The sequence below is a fragment of the Protopterus annectens genome, chromosome 3.part0, assembly GCF_019279795.1.
Source record: "Protopterus annectens isolate FY-2018-M chromosome 3.part0, PAN1.0, whole genome shotgun sequence".
Taxonomy (NCBI): domain Eukaryota; kingdom Metazoa; phylum Chordata; order Ceratodontiformes; family Protopteridae; genus Protopterus; species Protopterus annectens.
In genome coordinates, this window is record NC_056731.1 from 942,013,067 (window position 1) to 942,035,501 (window position 22,435).

At 42.5% G+C, this 22,435-nt stretch overlaps 1 protein-coding gene across 5 annotated transcripts in view; it reads right to left on the bottom strand.

Moving 5' to 3' along the window:
• The window catches only part of TPMT (thiopurine S-methyltransferase), an 857,398-nt gene that overhangs the window by 269,255 nt on the left and 565,708 nt on the right, over window positions 1-22,435 (bottom strand). For all 5 annotated transcript variants that reach the window (XM_044065272.1, XM_044065269.1, XM_044065268.1 and 2 more), the window contains exon 6: window positions 20,718-20,792. In XM_044065272.1, the coding sequence (XP_043921207.1) occupies window positions 20,718-20,792 (75 nt within the window). The remainder of the gene's footprint in view (window positions 1-20,717; window positions 20,793-22,435) is intronic.

The following is a 22,435-nucleotide window of genomic DNA, read 5'->3' on the forward strand; positions in this document are numbered from 1 at the left end:
CTAACTCCCTTGCCCAACACTTCCTAGAATTTATAAACTCGAATGCCCTGGATCAACTGGTTAACACCCCCACCAGAGGGAACAACATATTGGACCTGGTCATCACCAACATGGGCGACCGGTGTTCCACACCGGAGGTCAACCCCTCGCTGGTTAGATCAGACCCTAGACTAATCACTCTGGGTATCCACATTCCGCCCCCACCCCCAATCAAGGAAACCACCGTGAAAAACTTTTCAAAAGCAAATTTCACGTTACTTAAGACCAAGGTGGAAAGGTTCACAGCCCCCATGCTAAAGGACAATGCTGTCCAAACTGCTGAAACCTTTACAAAGGCACTCTATGAGCATCTGCAGGAATGCATGGATTGTGTTATCCCAAGTAAAACCAAGACACACTCCTCCAAAAAAAGGAAACCAGTCTGATGGACCCTTGCCATAAGCAAGCTATACAACAGAAGGAGGAAACGAGTACAGAAAAGAGTAAAATCCCAAGAAGGAAAGACATCCCTGATCAGTATCAGCAAGAAACTACAATCCCTCATTAAATCATCCAAGGCTAGTTTCAAAAGAAAAATTGCCAATGACTCCAAAGATAACCACAAAGCGTTCTTTAGCTATGTCAAGAACCTAAGTGGAAACTCTCAGATCTGCTCTGAGTTAGTGCAGAATGGCACAAAATTCACTGAACCGACTGATATTGCCAACATTCTGGCAGACAGGTTTAGTGCAAACTTCACCTCCCTCTCACCCCCCAAAGGGCCCATAACCATACCAGAAGAATGTAGGGGCACATAAATCACTGACACATAGGTTAAAACAACCTTATCCAAAGCCAAAAACACAGCTTCAATGGGACCGGACGGTGTCCCAGGCTGTGTCTTACAAGAGCTCCAAAATGAACTAACCCCTCACCTAAACGCACTGTTCAAACTTAGCCTCTCTACAGGCTACGTACCCACAGAGTGGTGCACAGCAACAGTTATCCCACACCACAAAGGTGAGCCACAACGGACCCCGGGAACTATCACCCTATAAGCCTGACTAGCCTGGTCTGCAAGGCTATGGAGCGCATCATCATGGAACTCATTAACAGAGACATTGGGAACCTCCAAACCTTGGACCCTACCCAGTTTGGCTTTGTTAAGGGCAGATCATGCCTCCTAAACCTGGTGGACTTCTTTGAGACAGTTACCAAGGCATTAGATGAGGCAAAGGAGGTCCACACAGCCTACCTAGACCTCGCAAGGGCTTTTGACACCATTACCCATTCTAGTATTATAGATAAGCTCACCAGCTTGAACATAAACCCCTACGGCATGAGATGGGTTGCCAGCTGGCTCATGGATAGAACCCACATGGTGAGAGTTGCAGGCTCTACGTCTGACTCTAAACCAGTTACAAGTGGCATCCCCCAGGGTTCAGTCCTAGGACCCCTCCCGTTCAGTATATACTTATCAAAGGTACAGGCAAGCATAGGAGGACTATGGCTGAGCAACTTCGCAGACAACTGAAAACTAGGGGCCATAATTGATTCTCTGGCTGATACAGACACCCTCCAGAAGGGTCTCACTGAGACGGATACCTGGTGTCAAAATCATGGCCTCAAGCTAAATGCCAAAAAGTGCATAGTCATCCCATTTGGAAAAAATAAAATACCCATGAACTACCACAATAGGTGGTAGTCCCCTAAATACAGAAAATGTAATAAGGGATCTGGGGGACCCAAGTAGATAGTAATCTCTCCTTTGATAATCATATTGCCAAGGTGGTTAGAAAATCCTTCTTTGTGGCCCACCTAATCACAAAAGGGTTTGCATCTAGAACAAAAGAGGTTATTGTGCCTCTCCACTCATTAGACCCATCATAGAATACAATGCCCTACTTGGGATGTACCTTACAAAAAACCTGCAACAGCTGGAAAGACCACAAAAGTATCTCACCAAGAGGATTACTGGCCTCAAACAGATGCCTTTGCAGCTTGACTCAAGAAACTCCAGCTGTACTCGGTTGTATACCGCTTACTCAGAGGTGATCTCTGCCTGACATACAAGGCCATGTCCAACCCAGAATTGATGGACATGCTCCACCTAAAAAAAAAAAAAAAAAAAAAAATAGATCCCAGAGAGCCACATGCTCTAGGGATATAAACCTCACCACAATGATAAATAGGACATGCTGGAGGGATAGATTCCTGTCCCAGAGACTCCCCATGCTTTGGAACAGGATTCCAATATACATCAGGCAGAGCCCCTCACTAACACTCTTCAAGAGAAACCTTGACGGGTGGATGGGAAACAGAAAATTTACCCCGGGGATCACTGCAGTGGCCCTGCTGGACAGTGGCGCAGGGAACTAATGGCTCCGCTGGACAGAGGCACAGGGAACTAATCTAAGGGGGTGGCGAATGCCAACACATTCTGACTAGGCTTATAAATGCCCTTTGGCAGATAGCCTAGTACTTACCTATGAACCTATAAAATACTGCTACTTCAGTTAGCCATTCAGGCCCCGCACCCCTAATCATAAAGCCATTCTTTTGTTGATTTGGATGTATGCTTGGTGTCATTGTCGTGTTGAAATGTGAAATTCCTCTTCATATTCAGCATTCTAGCAGATACCTGAAGGTTTTGGGCCAAAAGTGACTGGCATTTGCAACTGTTCATAATTCCCTCCACGTTGACTAAAGGACCAGTTCCAGCTGACAAAAAGCAACCCCAAAGCATTATACTGCCAACACCATGCTTCACCGTGGGGATGGTGTTCTTTTGGCAATGCAAAGTGCTGTTTTTGCGCCAAACTTACCTTTTGGAATTGTGGCCAAAAAGTTCAGCCTTGGTCTCATCAGACCATAACACATTTTCCCACATGCTTTTGGGAGACAGTGTATTGTTTTGTAAATTTTAGCCAGGCCTGGATGTTTTTCTGTGTAAGAAAAGGCTTTCATCTTGCAACACTACCCCATAGGCCAGACATATGGAGAATATGGGAGATTGTTGTCACCTGTAGTACACAACCAGAAATTCCTGAAGCTTCTTCAGTGTTGCTGTAGGTCTCTTGGCAGCCTTTCTGACCAGTTTTCATCTTGCCTTTTCATCAATTTTGGCGGGACGTCCGGTTCTTTGCAACGTCATTGTTGTCCCATATTTTCTCCACTTTTTGATGATGGTCTTCACTGTGTTCCACTGTATACTTAATGCTGTGGAAATTGTTTTGTACCCTTCTCCTGACTGATACCTTTCTACAATGAGATCCCTTTGATGCTTTGTAAGCTCTCTGCAAACCATGACTTTTTGCTGTAGCAGACAACTGAGTAAATGTCAGGAAAATCCTACTAGGACAGCTGAACTTTATTTGGGGTTAATCACAGTCTCTTTAATTGATAGCAGGTGTGTACCCAAGAAGACTGAATGCTGTAATACAGCATTCAAAGTATTAGTTTACGAATGTGCACACTTATGCAACTAGTTTATTGTATGTTTTTTATTTTTTATATTTTTTCCCCTAACAGATTTGTTTCTTTTTCAACTGAATTGTACATGTTATAGGTCACAGTAAGGGTGGGAAAAGTCTTGAAATTATTTATTGTGGTCTCTTTTTATATCACAAAAACCTGGCATTTTTAACAGGGGTATGTACACTTTTTATATCCGTGTGTGTGTGTGTGTAAATACACACACACACATTTTTTTATCCTTAACTTTATATAGGAAAATGTTTTTAAAGATTTTTTTCAGGAAATGATGCAAGCCTGTGTAATTATTTGAACAAATCTTATTAATGTTTGATTGGATAGAACTGACAGAGTAGTTTAAACATCTTAAATAGGCTGCTTGAATTAATTTTCTTAATGGTCTGAAAAAGCTGTATTGGAAAGTGCTCGCCTATTCTTCCTGTGTGTTATCATGTTAAACGTTTTATTCTACAGTTCTTGATTTATGGTGCTTCCAACCGTGGTTTATTCAGTGGCCATATTTGTTTATTATTTTATTTTGAGTGTACTAAGCCACCGAATATTTAACCTTGTTTCCATTATTTTAATTTAGACTTTTATTGTAGTAAAAAATACTTTACAACAAAAAGCAGAACTCCTGCAGTATCAGGAATACTTGGAAATTAGTTCACAAACTTTGAAAAATGTTTATATATACAGAAAAAGTGTACAAACACAGAAGAACTTCTGCAAACACAGACAAATTTTGCAAAAAATTTAAATATTTTAGCAAACTTAGAAAAGCTTTTGTAATATCAGAGAAGGTTAGGAAATTTCAGAACACTGTTGAAACAACCTAAGAACAGCACAGTAATAAACAGATGGCATTTCTTTAACAACTGTAGGTTGAAAACAATGATAAATTCAGCCAAATCAATAAATGCAGCACAGAAGTGTTAAACAGCACTGAGATAGAGTAAGAGCAAATAAAATACTTGTATATCAGCTTTGTAGGTCCACAGATGGTTTTAGAAGCAACTCAAGGTCTTGTAGTCACAGGTGTTCAAGCCAGGCACAGGGAAGCTCTGAAAATTGATCATACTTACTAAGTACCTGGCTTAATCTTTTTACCTTGATTTTGCAGACTAGTAGTTGGTAGCCTGTACAAGAGTCAGCCAGAATATCTGTTATTGCATTTTCCATTGTTTACTTCCACAAACAGTCAGTATGATTTCAATACAAACCATTGGGCAAATTCCATGTGTGCAGTCACTCCTTATGTTGTTGAAAGAAGGTGCTTGAAATGAACAGAATATACATGGTCTTAATCTCCTGAATCTTGATCTCAGACTCAGGCAGGGAAGAAAGCCTCTCCAGTGTCTAATTCAATAAGAAGGGGAGGAATCTAGGCAGGCAAGGTGAATAGCTTATGGCCATAAGCTCCAGCATAAGAGAAGAGTCCACTCTCCTACAATACCTCTACACAGCTTTAAACGCAATGTCTGCCAAAGTAGTGAAAAAACAGCACAGTTTCTGCGCCTACAACGGACTGAAGAGTGCACTTAGGAGCTCAGACCAAGAATGATTATTCAGAGTCTCACATCTCTCAACAAAGGACTTGTAAAAGGCCAGAGGGGTATAGTATGGATAATGCCAAACCACAAAAATGACATACTTTACAACCTATTCTACATAAAGGATGGCAAAGAGATCCTCTGAAACATATTACGTAGATTATGAGGGGAAAGAAAAGGGAGAGAGGCCAGTTTATGAGAGACCTCACTAATTTCTGGGTTATTGCAAAGGAATGAGACATACAGGTTGTGGGGAGGCATCACTTTCCTTATCCATATTTGATATAATGGCTTCTAGACCCCCAAGTTCTTTTCAGTAGCATTTCTGATGCAGAGCCCTTTCCCACTACCTCCTCCAAATGTGTACACCTGCTTAGTCTTCCACATGTGCCAAATGTCAAGTGAAAGAAAGAAATAATTTGGGAGTGCATCTGCTAAATGCAGTACTAGGGAATGAGAGGCCTGCACCAGGGCCAGCAAAAATATGAAGTCATGATCCTTAAGGATGTAATCCCACACTTGTGACTCCTACCAGACCTAAACATCCATTTGGCATCTAAGCTTGAATTGCAGTGCAGTAAGACTGAAGGCCCTCCTTGACCTAGGCTATTAAGCCATGCTGGACTCAAAGACACAATCCTAGGAGGGAAGCCCTCAAGACTCAAAAACCCCTGACACTCAGCCAAACCACTGTGACTCTAAAGACCACTCTCTAGGATTAGGTAGGTTGGTAGCAAGCTCCAAGTGACTAACAAAGGGATGCATGGCACCTTCACTTTGGGAGGCACTCGAAAAAGAAACTTGCAGTGCACTTTCTCAGGGCTTCTGATTACCTAAAATGGTGGGCAGGTGCAAGCTTGAGCCCTACCAAGTTAAAGATAAGCTCGTCATATGCACAGACAAGAAGGTTAATTCAGAAACAGACAGCAATAAAGTGTTGAAGGTTTTCTCCTCTCTGGTGCTGAGTTCTCTCCAATGGATTAGCCAATCATCAGACAGCAGAAGTGGTGGAGTGTCAGAGAGCTAGACTGCAGCCAACCCTTCAATACTCAGTCTTTGGGGTGCTGCTCCATCTGGAACTTGGAACAGAGTACAAAACCATAACACTGATCTCTAATATCATCCATCATCAACCTCCTGAGAGTGAGTTATGGCAGGAGCTTTCCCTCAGGCACCTTTCAGTGATTTATCCTGTCTTCCTTCCCTGGAGAGTAGAAGTGATGCTGCTATGAGGTCTTGGCTGGTTAAATGATGGGCACACTGACACTTACATAATTTTCTTCTAGGCATCAAAAGCAGGAACTTTACACAAATGTGTGCAAAAACTGAAATCTAAACTGCATGAGTAGCATGAAAGACCAAGGACGCTCAATAGGCAAGCTTGTCATCACCATATCATGTCTCAACATGCATCAGCATTGGAAATGCCCCAAGATGTGCAAGCTCCTAAGTAAAACATGCCAAACTATGACCAGGAGAAAGAGAAATATAGCAGGCTAGAAAGAGTAATGCTGACTGTATGACATACTAGTAGGGGGACAGAGTAGTCTACTAACTGGGTTTGGCTTTTTTTGACATTAGAAATTCATTAGAGGTTCTGGAGGTAGTTTGAGATAACATTTATGCTAGTGAATGCCGTTGGGTATTTGCACATTAAGACTAAGCTAGTATGGAAGCATTTGCAGTGTGCCGCCTTGAAAAGAGATTTTTTTCAATTCCTTGCAGAAGATCCTGATGGATGTAATGTACTTTACATTATTAGGTATGGATTCCCAGAGTCTGGGTGCAGTTATATAGATTGTGTGGTCTATACACTTTAAATATGTGAATGGTTTGCATACATGTTGAGTGGACTGGGACACAGATATAAGTGTATATGGGGCAAGGGCAAGGCACTCTCAGAGATTCCCTGTGCTACAAAGGGGACTCTATGCACTACAAGATACTTAAAAAAGCATGACAGCAGTTTTGTGGTGTGGGCAGCTGGTCAGTTGCTAAAGTGACATAATGATGATTATGCCCTGTGGAGATGTTTACGAATCTTCAGATATGTTGGAGTTAAAACATATGGTTGGTTGATTTTTTAAGATGTGGTTGTATGGGGGGGCTAGTATTCCTGCAGAGGGAATCCCTTACCTATATCAGCCATAGCTGGAGGGCTGATAAAGTGAGTTTTTTCCTTGCCTAAAAAGAAGTGTAAGATTTCGGGATCTGAATATGGTGTTGGAAGTTAAACTGTTGACCTAGCCAAATGGCAAGGTATCTCTAGTATGGAACAGTTTCCAGAGTGTTGTTTTTGTTGAGGCATATGGCCCTGTAGGAGCATTTGTTAAGCTTTTGTGGAGTACCAAAGAGTACAGCTTTGGCCTTTCTGGTGTTGAGTGCTAGGTTGTGTACAATCAGCCAATTACTTAGAGGTGATTGATGGTAGTGTGTGAGGGGTAGACCTGTAGTTCACCATGTTTTCCATATATAGAATTATTGAGAGTGTGTGGGTTTCACTGGGTATGCTGTAAACAATAAGGGAGAATAGATAGAATGGGAGAGTTAATTAAGTCTTGTTGTACTCCTTTGTTGATCGGCTGCTGCTGTGGAGGAGACTGTACCAATCTGCCCTTTGAGAAACCTTCCAAATAGGCAGTCAAACCACACAGGCAGTCTTAAACCACATGGGCAGTCTTCAAGACTTGCTAAATTCTACTATGCCTGCATTACTTTATTCAAGTCATTATAAACAAAGTTGTAATCAACTCTTATTATTGCACTGCTAAATGCAGTTTTTCTTCATTTCACCTATGCAGACAAGGGCTGTGGCTGAAATGGACCCTTGTGGATCAGGACTCTGAACAGACAGCAGTACATTCACCACACTGTGTACACTTTGGGAAGGTATTTATCTCTCCAGCATGACCTGTTCATGTCAGAAGCTAGGTTAAGATCCCTGGAGCGAGTGACCCTCATGCAGTTTGATTTACAAATGTGTAGCATTTCCATCACGGCCAGGTCAGAGACTGCCCTATAAGCCAGGCACAGGTCACCCCTTAGCAACCGGTAGGAGACAGAATACAATGACAGGACTTTCAGGCTTTCCATGTAAGACTTGTTTTGTGTACCTTGTAATTTCCTGGTCAGAAACCTCTGTGGTCTCTCCAATTACTGCAGCTGTCTGGTGAGGTACATGCAAAGGGAGCATTGTACTCAATTACTGGTCTGATGAGGACCGAGTATAATAGACTTACAACATCCTTAGATCTTAATGTGATGCCTTTACTTATAAGATGTGCCATATAGAAGGATTTCCTTAGTACTGTGGATACATGGTGATCAAAGTTCAGATTGCTATCAACCTGAGTACCCAGATCATGTACTAACTGGGTCTACACTGAGGTAGGTGTTGTCTATAATGTAATTACTAGGGATGTAAGCTTTCCCAAAGGGAATAAGAATGCATTTTTTGCTCTACAATGCCATGGCTAGTCTCCAAAGGGGGTAGGAGTGTGTACCCCCCCTGCTTGTTTATGTACTACATAACCGTGGTGTTGTCGGTCTTTATCATTAATTGTCCTGGATGAAGGTATTCCTTGAAGGCTGTCAGTGCATTCTGTACAGCTAGCATTTCTTTTGGTTGATATGAAGGTGCATTTGATTTGGGCTCCATTTGCCCTGAATGCACTTCCTTGCCAGATGTGCCCCCCAAGCATAGTCTGATGCGTCTGTAGTTGGGGTTTGGGTGGCAGGGGGTGGTGTGAATGGCAGTCCCTTGTTTTGGTGGCAGGCAACTGCCCACCACAGGAACTCTAGTTACAGGCAAGGTATGATTGGAATCATTGTTTCCAGGCTGTGACAATGCTGACTCCATAGACTTTTAAAGTATCACTGAAGTTTCCTCATATGCAGTCTTGCATATGGAATTAGAAGAATGCAGGAGGCTATGAACCCCAAGGCTTGCAGTCTTTGCCTTGCAGAAAGCAGGGTTTTTGTGGCCACCTGTTTGAAGTAAGTCACCAAATGAATTTGCTTCTCTGGCATAAGGAAAGCCATCTGGGCAGTTGTATTCAAGCTTGCACCCAGGAATGTAATTTTTTGAGAGGGTGCCAGTTGTGATTTCTTTTCATTTATAGTGTACCCTAGACAAGTTAGAACCCTTTTTACAAACGCCAGATGGTTTAGAAGAGTGTCCTTGTTTTCTGCCTGAATTAGACAATCGTCCAGGTATGGATATATCTGAATATTTCTTTGCCTGCAAAAAGCAATTACTGGAGCCAGGCACTTTGTAAAGACCCTGGGTGCAGTAGATAAGCCAACAGCAGTGCAGAGAAAGTACAGTTTTGTACCTACCATAAATGTAGATGTTCGAGTGTACACACTGCTGCAGTCATTACACTTGGGTTATCCTGCTGTCAGGCGGTTCCCCAGTCGGCCTGAGTTCCAAAGTCTTGGTCCGGCATCGCTTGTTGTCGCCTCCTCCCTGACGTCAGTGCGACAGGGGTATATAAGATGCAGCCAATGCCATTTTATTCAGTTTTTCTTGCCCCAGATGTCAGGTGCCCCCAAATAGGTAGGTAATTCAAATTGCTAGTAAAGTATACATAAGAAAAGCAAACAACAACTTTCAGTTACCAGCAAATACTCCTCATAGGTAGTGAAGGGTAGAAGACATAGGTACGTACCAACAAGTAAGAGGGGAAGGAGGGAGGGTAACCTGGACTGCAGCAGTGTTTACCCTCGAACATCTACATTTATGGTAGGTACAAAACTGTACTATGTTCGTGTTACACTGCTGCAGTCATTACACTTGGGTGGAATCCCAAAGCTGAGAGGTAGGGTGGCTGGTTCTATAAGGCATTAGGGGTGGCTATAAGGCCTTGCAGCACAGCAGTGGCGAAGCCAGCTCTGGATTTGGAGTATAAGGGCAAATGGTAATGCTTGGTGAAGGTATGCACAGAACTCCATGTTGCTGCTTCCAAAATATCCTTGGTAGGTACACCTCTGAGGTAGGCAGTTGAAGTGGCTGTTGCCCTGGTGGAGTGAGATCTAATGCTGCTAGGTACAGGTTTCCCATGGTGTGTATAGCAGAAACATATACAATGTCCTATCCATTTTGAAATAGTCTGTTTTGAAATGGCTTTTCCCTGTGCTCCTGCAGCATATGCTACCAATAATTGCTCAGATTTTCTGAAAGCTTTGGTTTTGTACAAATAGAAGCATAACTGCCTGTGAATGTCCAAAGAATGCAGTAGTCTCTCCCCTTTATTCTGTGGTTTTGGATAAAAAATTGGCAAGTGAATAGTTTGGTTTAGAGCCACACTTGATACCACCTTTGGCATAAACGTAGGGTTAGTTCTTATAGACACCCTGTCCTGGTGAAAAATGAGGAAAGGTTCCACTGCCATTAGTGCCTGTAATTCTGAAAGTCTTCGTGCTGATGTTATTGCCAGTAGCAGAGCAGTTTTCCAAGAGATATATTTTAATTCTGCTGTGTTAGCTGGCTCAAAAGGAGGTAATTTTTCCAAAACAAAGTTGAGGTCCCAAGATAGAGTAGGTGCTCTACGGGTGGTCTTATGTTTTTAGCCCCTCTGAGGTACTGTTTTAGCAAAGGATTAGAGAAAATTGATGGATCCGTGTTGTAATGAGCAGAAATGGCAGAGGCGTGGATCTTGATGGATGAAAAGGAGAGGCCCTTGTCCAGCATCTCAGTTAAATATTGTAGTAATGTTTGGGACAAGAGGGTCAAGGCTGTGAGCCTGGTTCCAGGCACAGAATCTCTTCCATTTATCCGAATAGGCTTTCCTGGTACTAGGCCTTCTAGCCTCCAGACTGACATCCATAACAGCTTTGAAGAGAGGCAATGCTTGCTTGACTAAGGAATTTTCCATGCAGCTAGGTTTAAGGTCTTTAGCTGGCTGTGAAGTGTCTGATTGTTGTGCTGAGTCAGCAGATGTGGGATTTGAGGCAAAATCCAGGGTGGTTCTTGTGCTAAGTTCTTTAAGATTGTGTACCAGTGCTGGCGTGGCCAGTCTGGTGCAATCAGGATAATTTTTGGCTCTTCCTGCCTGGCTTTTATGAGTACCTTTGGAAGGAGAGGTAGAGGAGGGAAAGCATATACTTGTAGGTTTTTCCAGCTGAATGAGAGGGCATCCACTTTCCATGCTTGTGGATGGTAACTCCTTGTGCAGAATTTCTGTAGCTGGCAATTCATTGGGGATGCAAACAGATCTATGTCCGGGCTCCACCATTTCTGTTATCATTCTGAATATTTGTGGATTCAATTCCCATTTGTGGGGATCCATGATGTTTCTGCTTAAGTCGTCTGCCAGCGTGTTTTTCTCTCCTGGCAGGAATTATGCTTGCAGATGAACTTGGTAGTCTAGGGCTGTGTTCCACAAGGTCATGGCTTGTCTGCAGGGGGGGTAGGAGTGTGTGCCCCCTTGCTTGTTTATGTACCACATAACTGTGGTGTTGTCTGTCTTTAGTAATAGTTGTCCTGGATGCAGCAGGTCCTTGAAAGCTATAAGAGCATTTTGTACAGCTAGCATCTCTTTTTGATTGATGTGAAGATGCCTTTGTTCTGCGGGCCACTCGCACTGAATACACTTTCTTGCCATGTGTGCTCCCCAGGCATAATCCGATGCATCTGTTGTCAGTGTTTGCCTGGCTGTGGGTTGAGTGAAAGGCCGTCCCTTGTTGAGGTGACAAGCTTGAGCCCACCATCGAAACTCCTGTTGAAGGCAAGGAATTAGTGGTATAACCGTTTCCAAACTTTGACAGTGTTGAGACCATACACTCTTTAGGTACCACTGTAGTTTCCTCATATGCAGTCTGGCATATGGAATTGATAGTATGCAAGATGCCATGTAACCCAAGGCCTGCAGAATTTTTCTTGCAGGGAGTTGAGTCTTTGTTGCCATCAATTGAAAGTATTGAGTCAGTTGTCCTTGCTTGTCTGGCGTGAGATAAGCCATCTGGGCCGTTGTGTTCAAGCTGGCACCCAGGAATATTATCTCTTGTGAGGGCACTAGTTTTGATTTCTTTTCGTTTACTGTGTACCCCAGGCAACTTAACTTTTTTACGAATGCCAGATGCTTTAGAAGAATGTCCTTATTCTCTGCTTGAATCAGGCAGTCGTCCAGGTATGGATAAATCTGAATTCCTTTCTGTCTGCAAAATGCAATTACTAGTGTCAGGCACTTTGTGAAGACCCTGGGCGCAGTAGATAAGCCAAAGGACAGTGCAGAGAATTGATAGTGCATTGAACCAGCTATGAATCTGAGGTATCTTCTGCAGTTTTGTCTGATACGGACATGCAGGTATGCCTCTTTGAGGTCCAAGGTCACGTGCCAAGCTTTCTTGCCCAGCATGGGAAAAAGCTGCTGTAGTGTCAACATTTTGAATTTCGGAACATCCAGGTAAGTGTTTAGGGAAGAAAGATCCAGAATGGGCCTCCAGGCTTTGTCCTTTCTGGGAACCAGAAAGAGTCTTGAGTAAAATCTTTGTCCTTGCTCCTGTGGTGGAACCTTTTGAATAGCTCTCATGTCCATGAGTGCTGTAATTTGTTTTTGAGCCTCTGCCCATTGATTTGGTGGCAGATTGGCAGAGTGTGAAAGTGGAACCTGTAACCTTGACATACAATGTTGAGAACCCATTTGTCTTTGGTGATCCAATGCCAATTGTGATAGAAAAGTGCCAGTTTTCCTCCTAAGAGGGCTGCCAAGAGAGAGCTGTTTGGCAGCTGTAGTGGGAAGTCATTGAGGCTGCTTTTTGTATGGTTGGGGCCTGTCTTCCCCTTCCTTCTGGCCTGGTGCACCCCATTGTCGAGGCCTGTAAGGACCTTGTGGTTGACCCCTACCTCTTGGACGTCTCTATCTGCCCCTTTGAGGTCTGTCTGTAACTGGAAAGGACCAATTTTTTGTTGGCCTATTTCTGCTAAATCAAGGAGGCTGAACCTGTAAAAAATCCTTCACCGTTTGCATAGATTTTGCCTTATCCTCCATCTTCTTTAATACCTCTTCTGCTTTAACTCCAAATAACACATCCCGCTGCAAAGGTGCATCCAATAATTTTGCTTTAACATGATCTGGTAACGTATGTTCTTTTAACCAAGCATGCCTTCTAATGACAGAGCCTATAACTGCTGCTCTACAGGAGGCCTCTAAAGAATCAAAACCACATTGCAAAGTATGGTTTCCCACTTGTTCAGCTGCATGCAATAAATCCTGCATTTCTTTAAAATTAGGAGGATCTGAATCTGGAAGCATTTTTTGTTTCAATTGAGACATCAAAAATTGCTGATATTTTAGCATGTGAAACTGGCAATTTAAGGCTCTCATTGCTAAAGTTGCAGACGTATATACTTCCTTTCCCCATCTGTCTAATGCTCTGGAATCAGAGGGAACTGTTTTTTTTGCTGATGAGGCCTTAATCCCTTTGGGTCCCTGAGTAATAATTTTAGGGTCAGCAACAGGGGTTTTATACAGAAATTTGTGTGAGTCAGGGACTCTGTAATATCTGTCAGGTTTAACTGGGGCTGGAGGTAAGGAGTCAGGATTTAAGCTGGATTCAGTATACACATCAGCCACACTATCTAACATTGGCGGAATAGCAAGGGGTCTGTGTTGAGGTAATAAAAGAAAGTCTCTGAGCCTTTTCTTGGATTCTAAGTAATCCTGGCCTTCCCAATGGAAATGCTCCCTCATGGTATGCAAGGTTTCCCCAAAGGAGTAGTCCTCAGGCGGAGAGGCTGATGGAATTGATTCCTCAGCATCAGAATCCTCATAAGGGGGTAAAGAATATCCTAGGTCTGAGGATCAATCTGAAGAAATGGACACCTGGTCGGATGAGTCATAGTCTGAATCCTGTCTGGGCCTTTTATCAGGAGGGGGATGGGACCCCCTGATCAGGGTGATAAGGTCTTCGGCCATTTTGAGCATTTATTTCTTAGGCATGGAGGCCTGTCCTGAAGAATGCTGTATTTGTTTCTTTGTTTTTAAGGGTAAGGGAGGCTTAGACTGAGCAGAGGGTTTAATGCTTAACTGAGTAGGTCTGAAAACACCCTCTGAAGCCGTGGATTGCTCAGCTACTTCGGTTCCCTCTGAAGGGTTAGTTTCAGTAGGCTGAAAAACTTGAGCATCCGAAGGTCCAGCCAGCTCCACGTGGGAGTCAGAGGCGGCCTGTGGTTCTGCAGAAGTGGTCGTCAGGGTCTGCAAAGGCACCTCGCTGAAAACCGGAGAACCGGCGACCGGCCTAGAAGAGGCCTCGCCGTCAGTTTTGGGCCTCGGATGCCTGTCCTTGTCTTTGCGCTTTTTATGTATTCTGGTCGTCGGACGTTCCGATGGCATGGTGTAACTGAATTTTCTGCCAAATAATGTCAGGCAAAATCAAACCGACGTTTAATAGTGCACTTCTTAAACCTAGCACAAAACCGACAACCAGTGACGTCGTGGTCGGGGCCTAGGCATGGGTTACAATGGGAATGGAAATCCTTATAAGGTATTTGTTTCCCACAAGAAATACAGTTATTAACCTTTACTGACATCGGTCTGAGGCAAGAAAAAGGTTCCCCAACAGGGTACTTAGCTTTGTAGAAGACTTTGGTTCTGGATTCGGCATGAAAATTTCAGGAGTCGGCCGACCGGCACTTGCAAACTACTTTTGCTTCGGGCACCGTGTGGCAAGAAAGACTGAAGAAAATGGTGTCGGCTGCATCTTATATACCCCTGAAGCACTGACGCCAGGGAGGAGGCGACAGCAACCGACGCCGGACCAAGACTTTGGAACTCAAGCCGACTGGGGAACCGCCTGACGGCAGGATAACCCAAGTGTAATGACTGCAGTAGTGTAACACGATGAACATCTGGTAATGCAAGTAGCCTGCTTTAAAGCGGAGGTGTCTTCTGCAAGATTCCCTGATTGGGATATGCAGGTAAGCCTCTTTTAAATCTAGAGTTGCCAACCAGGCATCTTTGCCTAGCATAGGAAGTAACTGGTGAAGAGTCAGCATTCTGAATTTTGCAATGTCCAGAAAGGTGTTTAGAGTAGATAAGTCCAGGATTGGACGCCATGATTTGTCTTTTCTGGGTACCAGGAAAAGTCTTGAATAGAAACCTTGTCCCTTTTCCTCTTCTGGCACTGGTTGAATAGCCCACATGCTCATGAGGGAAAGTATTTGTTTCTGGGCCTCTGCTCACTGATTTGGGGGCAGGTCTGGCCATCCGTTTGGAATTGGCAATGTGTGAAAATGAAATCTGTATCCCTGAGACACTATATTTAAAACCCATTTGTCCTGGGTTATAGGTTGCCAGTTTCTTGCATGAAGAGCCAGTTTTCCCCCAAAAGGGGTGGCTAAAAGGTAACTGCTTGGTAAGTGTAAAGGGAAGTCACTGCGACTGCTTACCATAGGGAGGTGTCTTGTTGTTTCCAGATTTGGAAGAGGAGGCACCCCATTGTTTTGTTCTGAAAGTCCCTTGCGACTGAAACCTGGAGCCTTTGGAATGTCTGGGTTTGACATGAGTGGCTCTCGAAGGAACTGGAAAGGACCATTTCTTAGTAGGTCAGTGCCTACTAAATCTTGGAGGTTGCAATTGTAAGAAATCTTTCACAGTTTGCATAGATTTAGCTTTATCTTCCATCTTTTTTAAAACTTCTTCAGCTTTATTACCAAAAAGATGGTCCTGTTGTAAAGGAGCATCCAACAATTTTGATTTAACATGATCAGGCAGATTTTGCTCTTTGGGCCAAGCATGCCTTCTTAGTACAGACACAGTTACAGTGGCCTTGCAAGAGGCCTCCAAAGAATCAAAACCACATTGCAAAGGATGTTTTTCAACTTGTTCAGCTGAATGCAATAAATCCTGTAAATCTTTTTCCACACAGCCAGAAATTAACATAATTTTCTGTTTAAGCAGTCCCATGATATGCTGTTGATATTTTAGCATATGAAATTGACAGTTTAAAGCCCTGATTGCCAAGGTTGCAGAAGTGTAAACCTTCTTACCCCATCTATCCAGCGCCCTGGAATCTCTATCAGAAGGGGTAGGATTTTTAGCTGTAGAAGCCTTAATGCCCTTGGGACCCTGAGAAATGGTTTCAGGATCTGCAACAGGATTTTTGAAAAGGAATTTGTGGGAGTCAGGAACCCTGTAGTATCTGTCTGGCTTACAAGGAGCCGGAGGCAGACAATCAGGAGCCATACTAGATTCTGAAAAAACATCATCAACAATGTCTAGAACAGGAGGTATAGCCAGAGGTCTATGCTGAAGAAGAAGAAGAAAATCCCTAAGTCTCTTTTTAGATTCAGAGAAATCCTGACTTTCCCAGTGGAAATGTTCCCTTAAGATATGTAAAGTTTCCCCAAAATAAAAATCCTCAAGGGGAGAAGCTGAAGGAATGGAATCTTCTGCATCAGAGTCCTCATAAGTAGGTATAGACAATTCCTGTTCATTAGAAGAGTCAGAAGAAATAGAATCCTGTTCAGAAGATAAATAATCAATGTCTTGCCTAGGCCTCTTAGAAGGGGGGTAGGCTACCCCTGATCAGAGTAATTAAATCTTCAACCATTTTGATCATTTGTTTTTTAGGCATAGGGGCCTGCACATGTGGCCCAGGCGTCAGTTTTTTAGGCACAGGTCGAGATTTTGGCCTTAGTTTTGAAGATGGCGTCTGTCTAATATACAAATCTGCAGGCCTGAAAACACCCTCAGAAGCCAGTGCCTGCACAGCGGCTCCGGACTCATCCAAGGCAGAGACATCCGCGGGTTCCATAACTGAAGCATCTCGCGGCAATGGGTCTCAGTATAGGCCTGCAAATCAGAGGTAGCGGGTATCAGGGGCTGCGAAAGCACCTCACTGAGTACCAGCGAACTGGCGACTGGCTCAGGAGAAGTGTTGTTGGCGGTTTTGGACCTCAACGGCCTCTTTCTTTTTCTTTGCATTTTTTAGGTATTCCGGTAGTCGGATTGCTAACTGACAACATTTCTGGATAATTAAAACATAAGCCAAAATATTTAGAAACAAAAATGTACTGACGTTTGATAGTGCGTTGATTAAATAAAGCACAAAACCGACAGCAAGGTACGTTATGGTCAGGGCCTAGGCAATGAATACAGTACAAATGAAAATCCTTATGAGGTATTTGCTTCCCACAAGTAATGCAATTATTAACTTTTACTGACATCGGTAAGGAGCAAGAAAAAGTTTCTCCAACGGGTTACTTAGCTTTTTAGTTGAAGACTTTGGATCTGAAACTCGAAAACGAAAATTTCAGGAGTCGGCCGACCAGCGCTTGCAAACTGCTTCTGCTTCAGGCACTGCATGGCAAGAAAGACTGATGTAATGGCATCAGCTGCATGTTTTATACCCCCGACGACCTGACGTCATGGAAGAAGGGATAGCAACCGAGGCAGGACCCAAGACTTTGTTAATCAGGCTGACTGAGGGCAAACTGCCAGCAGATTACCCAAATGTAATGACTGCCACAGTGAAACATGAAGGACATCCCATGTGTCCTGTTGGTGAGCCAGTTGGCTACCCATCTGGTAATGCAGGGGTTAATTCCCAATTGGGACAGTTTCTCTATAATACCTGAGTGGGGGTTGTGTCAAATGCTTTGGCTAGGTCAAGATAGGTAGTATGCACTGTCTTTCCCTCATCCAAGGCCTTGGTGACTGGGTTGGGTCCAGAGTCTGGAGATTACCTAGGTCCTTATTAATAAGGTCCATAAAGATTATTTCCATGGTCTTGCAGATAAGGCTAGTCAAGCTTAAGGGCCTATAATTTCGAAGGACAGGGATTACTGGTGGTGTGCTCTATTCTGCTGGAACACAGCCAGTTCACATAGTGTGGTTAAGCAGGGGTCCAAGTGGGTCTGCTAGGTCATATTTTAAGTTGTTTAAAAGGCAACCTGGGATGTTGTCTGGTCCCACTGATGTCATGTTTTTGGCCTCGGAGAGTGCTGAGATGACATGCTCTCGAGATAACAGGCTAAGGAATGGTGGCAGTATACTTTGGGGGGTGACTGGAGGGGACAGAGGGGTGAAGTTTACTCCAAATCTGTCAGCTAACAGGTTGGCTACTACCTCCAGTTGATTATTGGTGTTGACATCTGCAACCAGTTCAGCACATAACTGAGTATTGCCTTTTAGATTTCAGACATAGTTAAAGAATGCCTTAAGATTATCCTTAGCTAGGGAGGCTATTTTTGCTTCGCAATTAGCTTTGGAGGACTTGACAAGATCTTGAATTTGCTTGTTTAAGCTAGAGAGGGATTTCCTCCTCTGCTGGGCCAGTTACCTCTTGTTCTTGAACATTAGTTTCTTTCTCTTGTTCTATAGCCTGTTTATACTACAAGTCCACCAGGGTGGCTTCTTTTTTTTTCAGCAAGACCTGGTTTTAATCTGGTCAGGTACAGTAGATTCTATACAACTGCTTAAATAGTTATACAGGGCATTGATGTACACCTTTGCAGAGGAGTCCTTGTTATCTGCATTTGAGGGCGCTTTGAAAATTCTTATGCCATCACTTAGTATGGGAAAATTTGTCTTTGAAAAATTCTTAAGCACTTTTGAGGTGACTTTAATACTTTCTTGACAGGGTAGGTCATCAGGACCATAAATGGCTTCATACCCTTTTGTCTTTTATGAGGCAGGTGACAGTGAAATTAGGCACTTTACTGTTTGTGTAGGTCAGCATTTGTTTAACCTCCACCTTTAGTGTGCCTTATGACTTTGTCTTCTTTTGTACAGAATCAACTACACGGCAGTTCTGAAGACAGGAAGTGGAGCCAAACAGGGTGCTTCAGTAAGTTGAATGTGAATTTACACACCCAATATATAAAAGTACATTACAAGGGTGAGATCCTGAAACCTAGGTAAACTGACACAAGGGCTGCTGCTGTGTCTTTTAAGAAAACCTCTCAGAATTAGCAGTGATAGCTACTAGAGAATGAACCCTCATCAGTAAATGTGGTTGTGGTATTGTAATGTCATTTTAAGATCTGCCACCTGTAGTAATACAGTATACTACACAAATCTATATAACGTAGGACACGACCCCTCTTTAAAATGTTAAGGGACGTTCATCATTCCCACTGCTGCATTATCTTTACAACTGTATCAGCTAAATCACCCAAATATCCTTTATTCTGTCAGGATAAAGAAGAAGGAGTGTTTATGATGAGGCATGTAAAAACTGTTTAACGTTTGAGTATAAAACTTGTATCTAATTTAAATACTAGGGGAATCCAGGGTATTAACACACTGCCTTACACAGATAGCCTTAGACCCCTGTCTCTCATACTTAATTTCTCCTAGAGGTTTTTGACAGGCAATCTGTGTATATAAAGCATCCTTAGATCCAGTTGTAATAGAATTGCATATCCACAAAACGAGCAGCACCAGAAACACTAGAAACACTAGATCCAGCAATTTGAACTTTGCTTGTGACAGATTTTGCTGTAACCACACAGTACTGTAGACTACATGAAAAATACCATGCTGGCAGGACATATATGTGATTCAAATGATCCCCATGCTCTGGAATGTGCTCCCTATTTATGTGAAGCAGAGTCTACCCCTAAACCTATTCAAAAGCAACTTTGACCATTGGATTGGAAATATCAAATTAATTCCCGGGCTGGTCCCCTGTCTCTTATAGACCAAGGCCAACAGTAAACATTCCCTAATTAATATACCCCCCCCACATAATTTTTTTTGCAACCTCCTAACATACCCCCCCCCCCAATTAAGATGCACATGTTGCCAGGGGATCCATTTGAGTTGGGTTGTATGCCTAGGCTTACAAGTGCTCTGGTGGTCATTGGCCTAGTATACACCTATGAACCCATGGAGAAGAGCATGAATCCAGTCACTGTCCCATTAAGCACAGCAATCCAATGCCAGACTTCCAGGTTACATTAAAGAGGTAGTGCTCGTTTATATAGCCTCATGTAGCTTCCACAGTCATTAGACAGGGTGAGTTGCAGCTGACCTTTATTAGACACCGGTAGCCTATTTTTCCTTAGCACCTGTTTGATACTATACCAGAAGCCAGATTGAGAAATTAGACCACAAAAATGATGGATAATAAAACATACAGAAAGGAAAGAAATATCAATTTCTAGTCAAAGAAAAATTAAAGAGACTACACCCCCTTAGTCATCTGGATAAATTAAAAAGTACTGAACTTTTTTCCATCTCACAGCGACTCCTATTAAGAGATCTCTATCTTTCCTTTCAGGCTATAATAGATCTTCTCCTCAGATAAATTTGTGAGATTAGGAACACTCACTCTAGTCTTGCACCTTCAACACAAACGGGACTTCTTGGAGGCATAGGTTCACTATCTAAAGGATTCCATACCTGTAGAACAAATCCCCCTTGCATGTTAAATAGGAACACCTTAGCCTCCTTCAAGTTAAGTCTTGATGACTGGATTGCTTCACATAGCTTTACTCCAGGGACTGGTACTATGACCTCTATCAAGAAGGGAGCTAAATCTATCATCTATCAGCTATCAGCTATAGGTAGTACATGGTTGTTCAAAGTGCCTGCTAAGTACTAACGTATTAACTTCTAAGTGTATAAATATTGATATTACAGATACAGGTGTAGCTAACAAATGATTAGCTAAACTTAACAAATGAAAATGCAGGCAAAAATAATCACATGAAAAATGAACATGTATAAATCTGAAAATGAAAATCAAACAATTATTACTTACCGCTGTCTGTCACAAGGACTGATGGCTACTAGGGACCCTCTATCCCATATTCCATCAAATTTGCCAATAAATGAGCTAACAAAAATAAAACAGAAGCTGCAGAAATGCAGAGAACAATGCAAAGGAAACAGCAGAATGCAGCCTTAATAATAACATGCAACACATCCTAAAACTACTACTTTAACATCAAATGCTGTGGTACTAGTATTACAGTATTCAGTAACATAGCATTCTAACATGATTTAACATTTCATGATCACAAACTTTGGCCAAGAGAACAGGAAAAAAAAATACTTTTCCAATGGAAAGCCCATCCCCACATGTTGTAGATGCTGTCAGCATACATGCATCTAGCATTCTGTGACGTACTTTTAACTCCTGATTTTTTAACTCTTCATCAGCAGTCGTAAACATTATGATCTAAACAGCACAGGCGGAATGACGCAGCAGGTTCTGAATTGCAACTACTGCTAATATGGACAACAATCCTACAAGGGTCTGCTACAGAAATCCTTGTGTATATTCACCTATTTTAGTAATAGTCCCAAAGTGTTTCACTATGGTTTTAACTAACCACTACAGCACTTTGCCCTGAGAGGTTCTGTGTTATATCAAACCTGAGATTCACTGCTTTTTCCACTTTATTTTAAAAACTCTAAAACTACATAATGTACTAATGAAGTAATTACTTTAAACTACTTTAAAAACTGACCTCAAACCCAGAAATGAGAAAGTCTGCTACTTATTAACAAGCTAGCTTCCTTCTCATCTTATTATATACTAACAAACCATGACTGACCAATCTACTAAGTGATGTAAACACTGATATCAGCTGCTTAGATCCAACAGCTACCAGAGCTTAACTGGCAATCAGTTGTGAAGAGATCACTGAAGGAGCGATATGCACCAAACTCTACAGTCTTCTTAAAGGTTACATTACTATATGCATCACAGGGATGGGATACTGAATCATTTCATCGGAGAGGCAGGGTTGGCAATACATACAGAACTAATCTCTGTTACATCACAGTCTAAGGTGGGAGTGAATGTATGAATGTCAGAAAACAAATACTGCTCAGACACCAGCAGAAAACAATAATTAAATCTCTGGGCAGTGACCGATTCTTTTTTGTTTAGAACAATGACAGAGCAGCAAAGCTGTGTTGACAGAACAGAGTACAGAAGACTGAATAGTCGGTAATACATCAAAGGCTGCTTTCAATGTGAAAGCAATACATTTCTGCTGTGTGACTGGAACAAAATACCCCTGGTTATACTAAAAGAATCAGTCAGTATTGTGGACTGCCTAACAGAAATATGGGTGACCATACAGCAACAAGTCAAAGGTTGTGTAAAATGGGAAAGCAATTTAATTGATCCTTCTCAGATGAGAGATGATGTCAAACATGATACTATAACAACCAAAAAGAATCATGGATTGCTAGAAATAACTATGAGAGGGCATGAACAAGCACCTAAGAAGCTACTTTCAGTAAAAAAAAAACAGTATCTCTGCTTCCTGTGAATGGACAAATGCCCCTGATTACACATTATTAGAGTAATGATACTGCTTGATGTGACTGCAGGGCTGCTTTGTAATACATTACAGGCAGCTTTCAAAGGGCGAACAAAGCATTTAATTTGTGTGGCTAAGGTAGTCTTCTGTAGTGTGCTAAGTCAACACACCTACGCAGCCCTGATTGCCATTGTTTTAATGA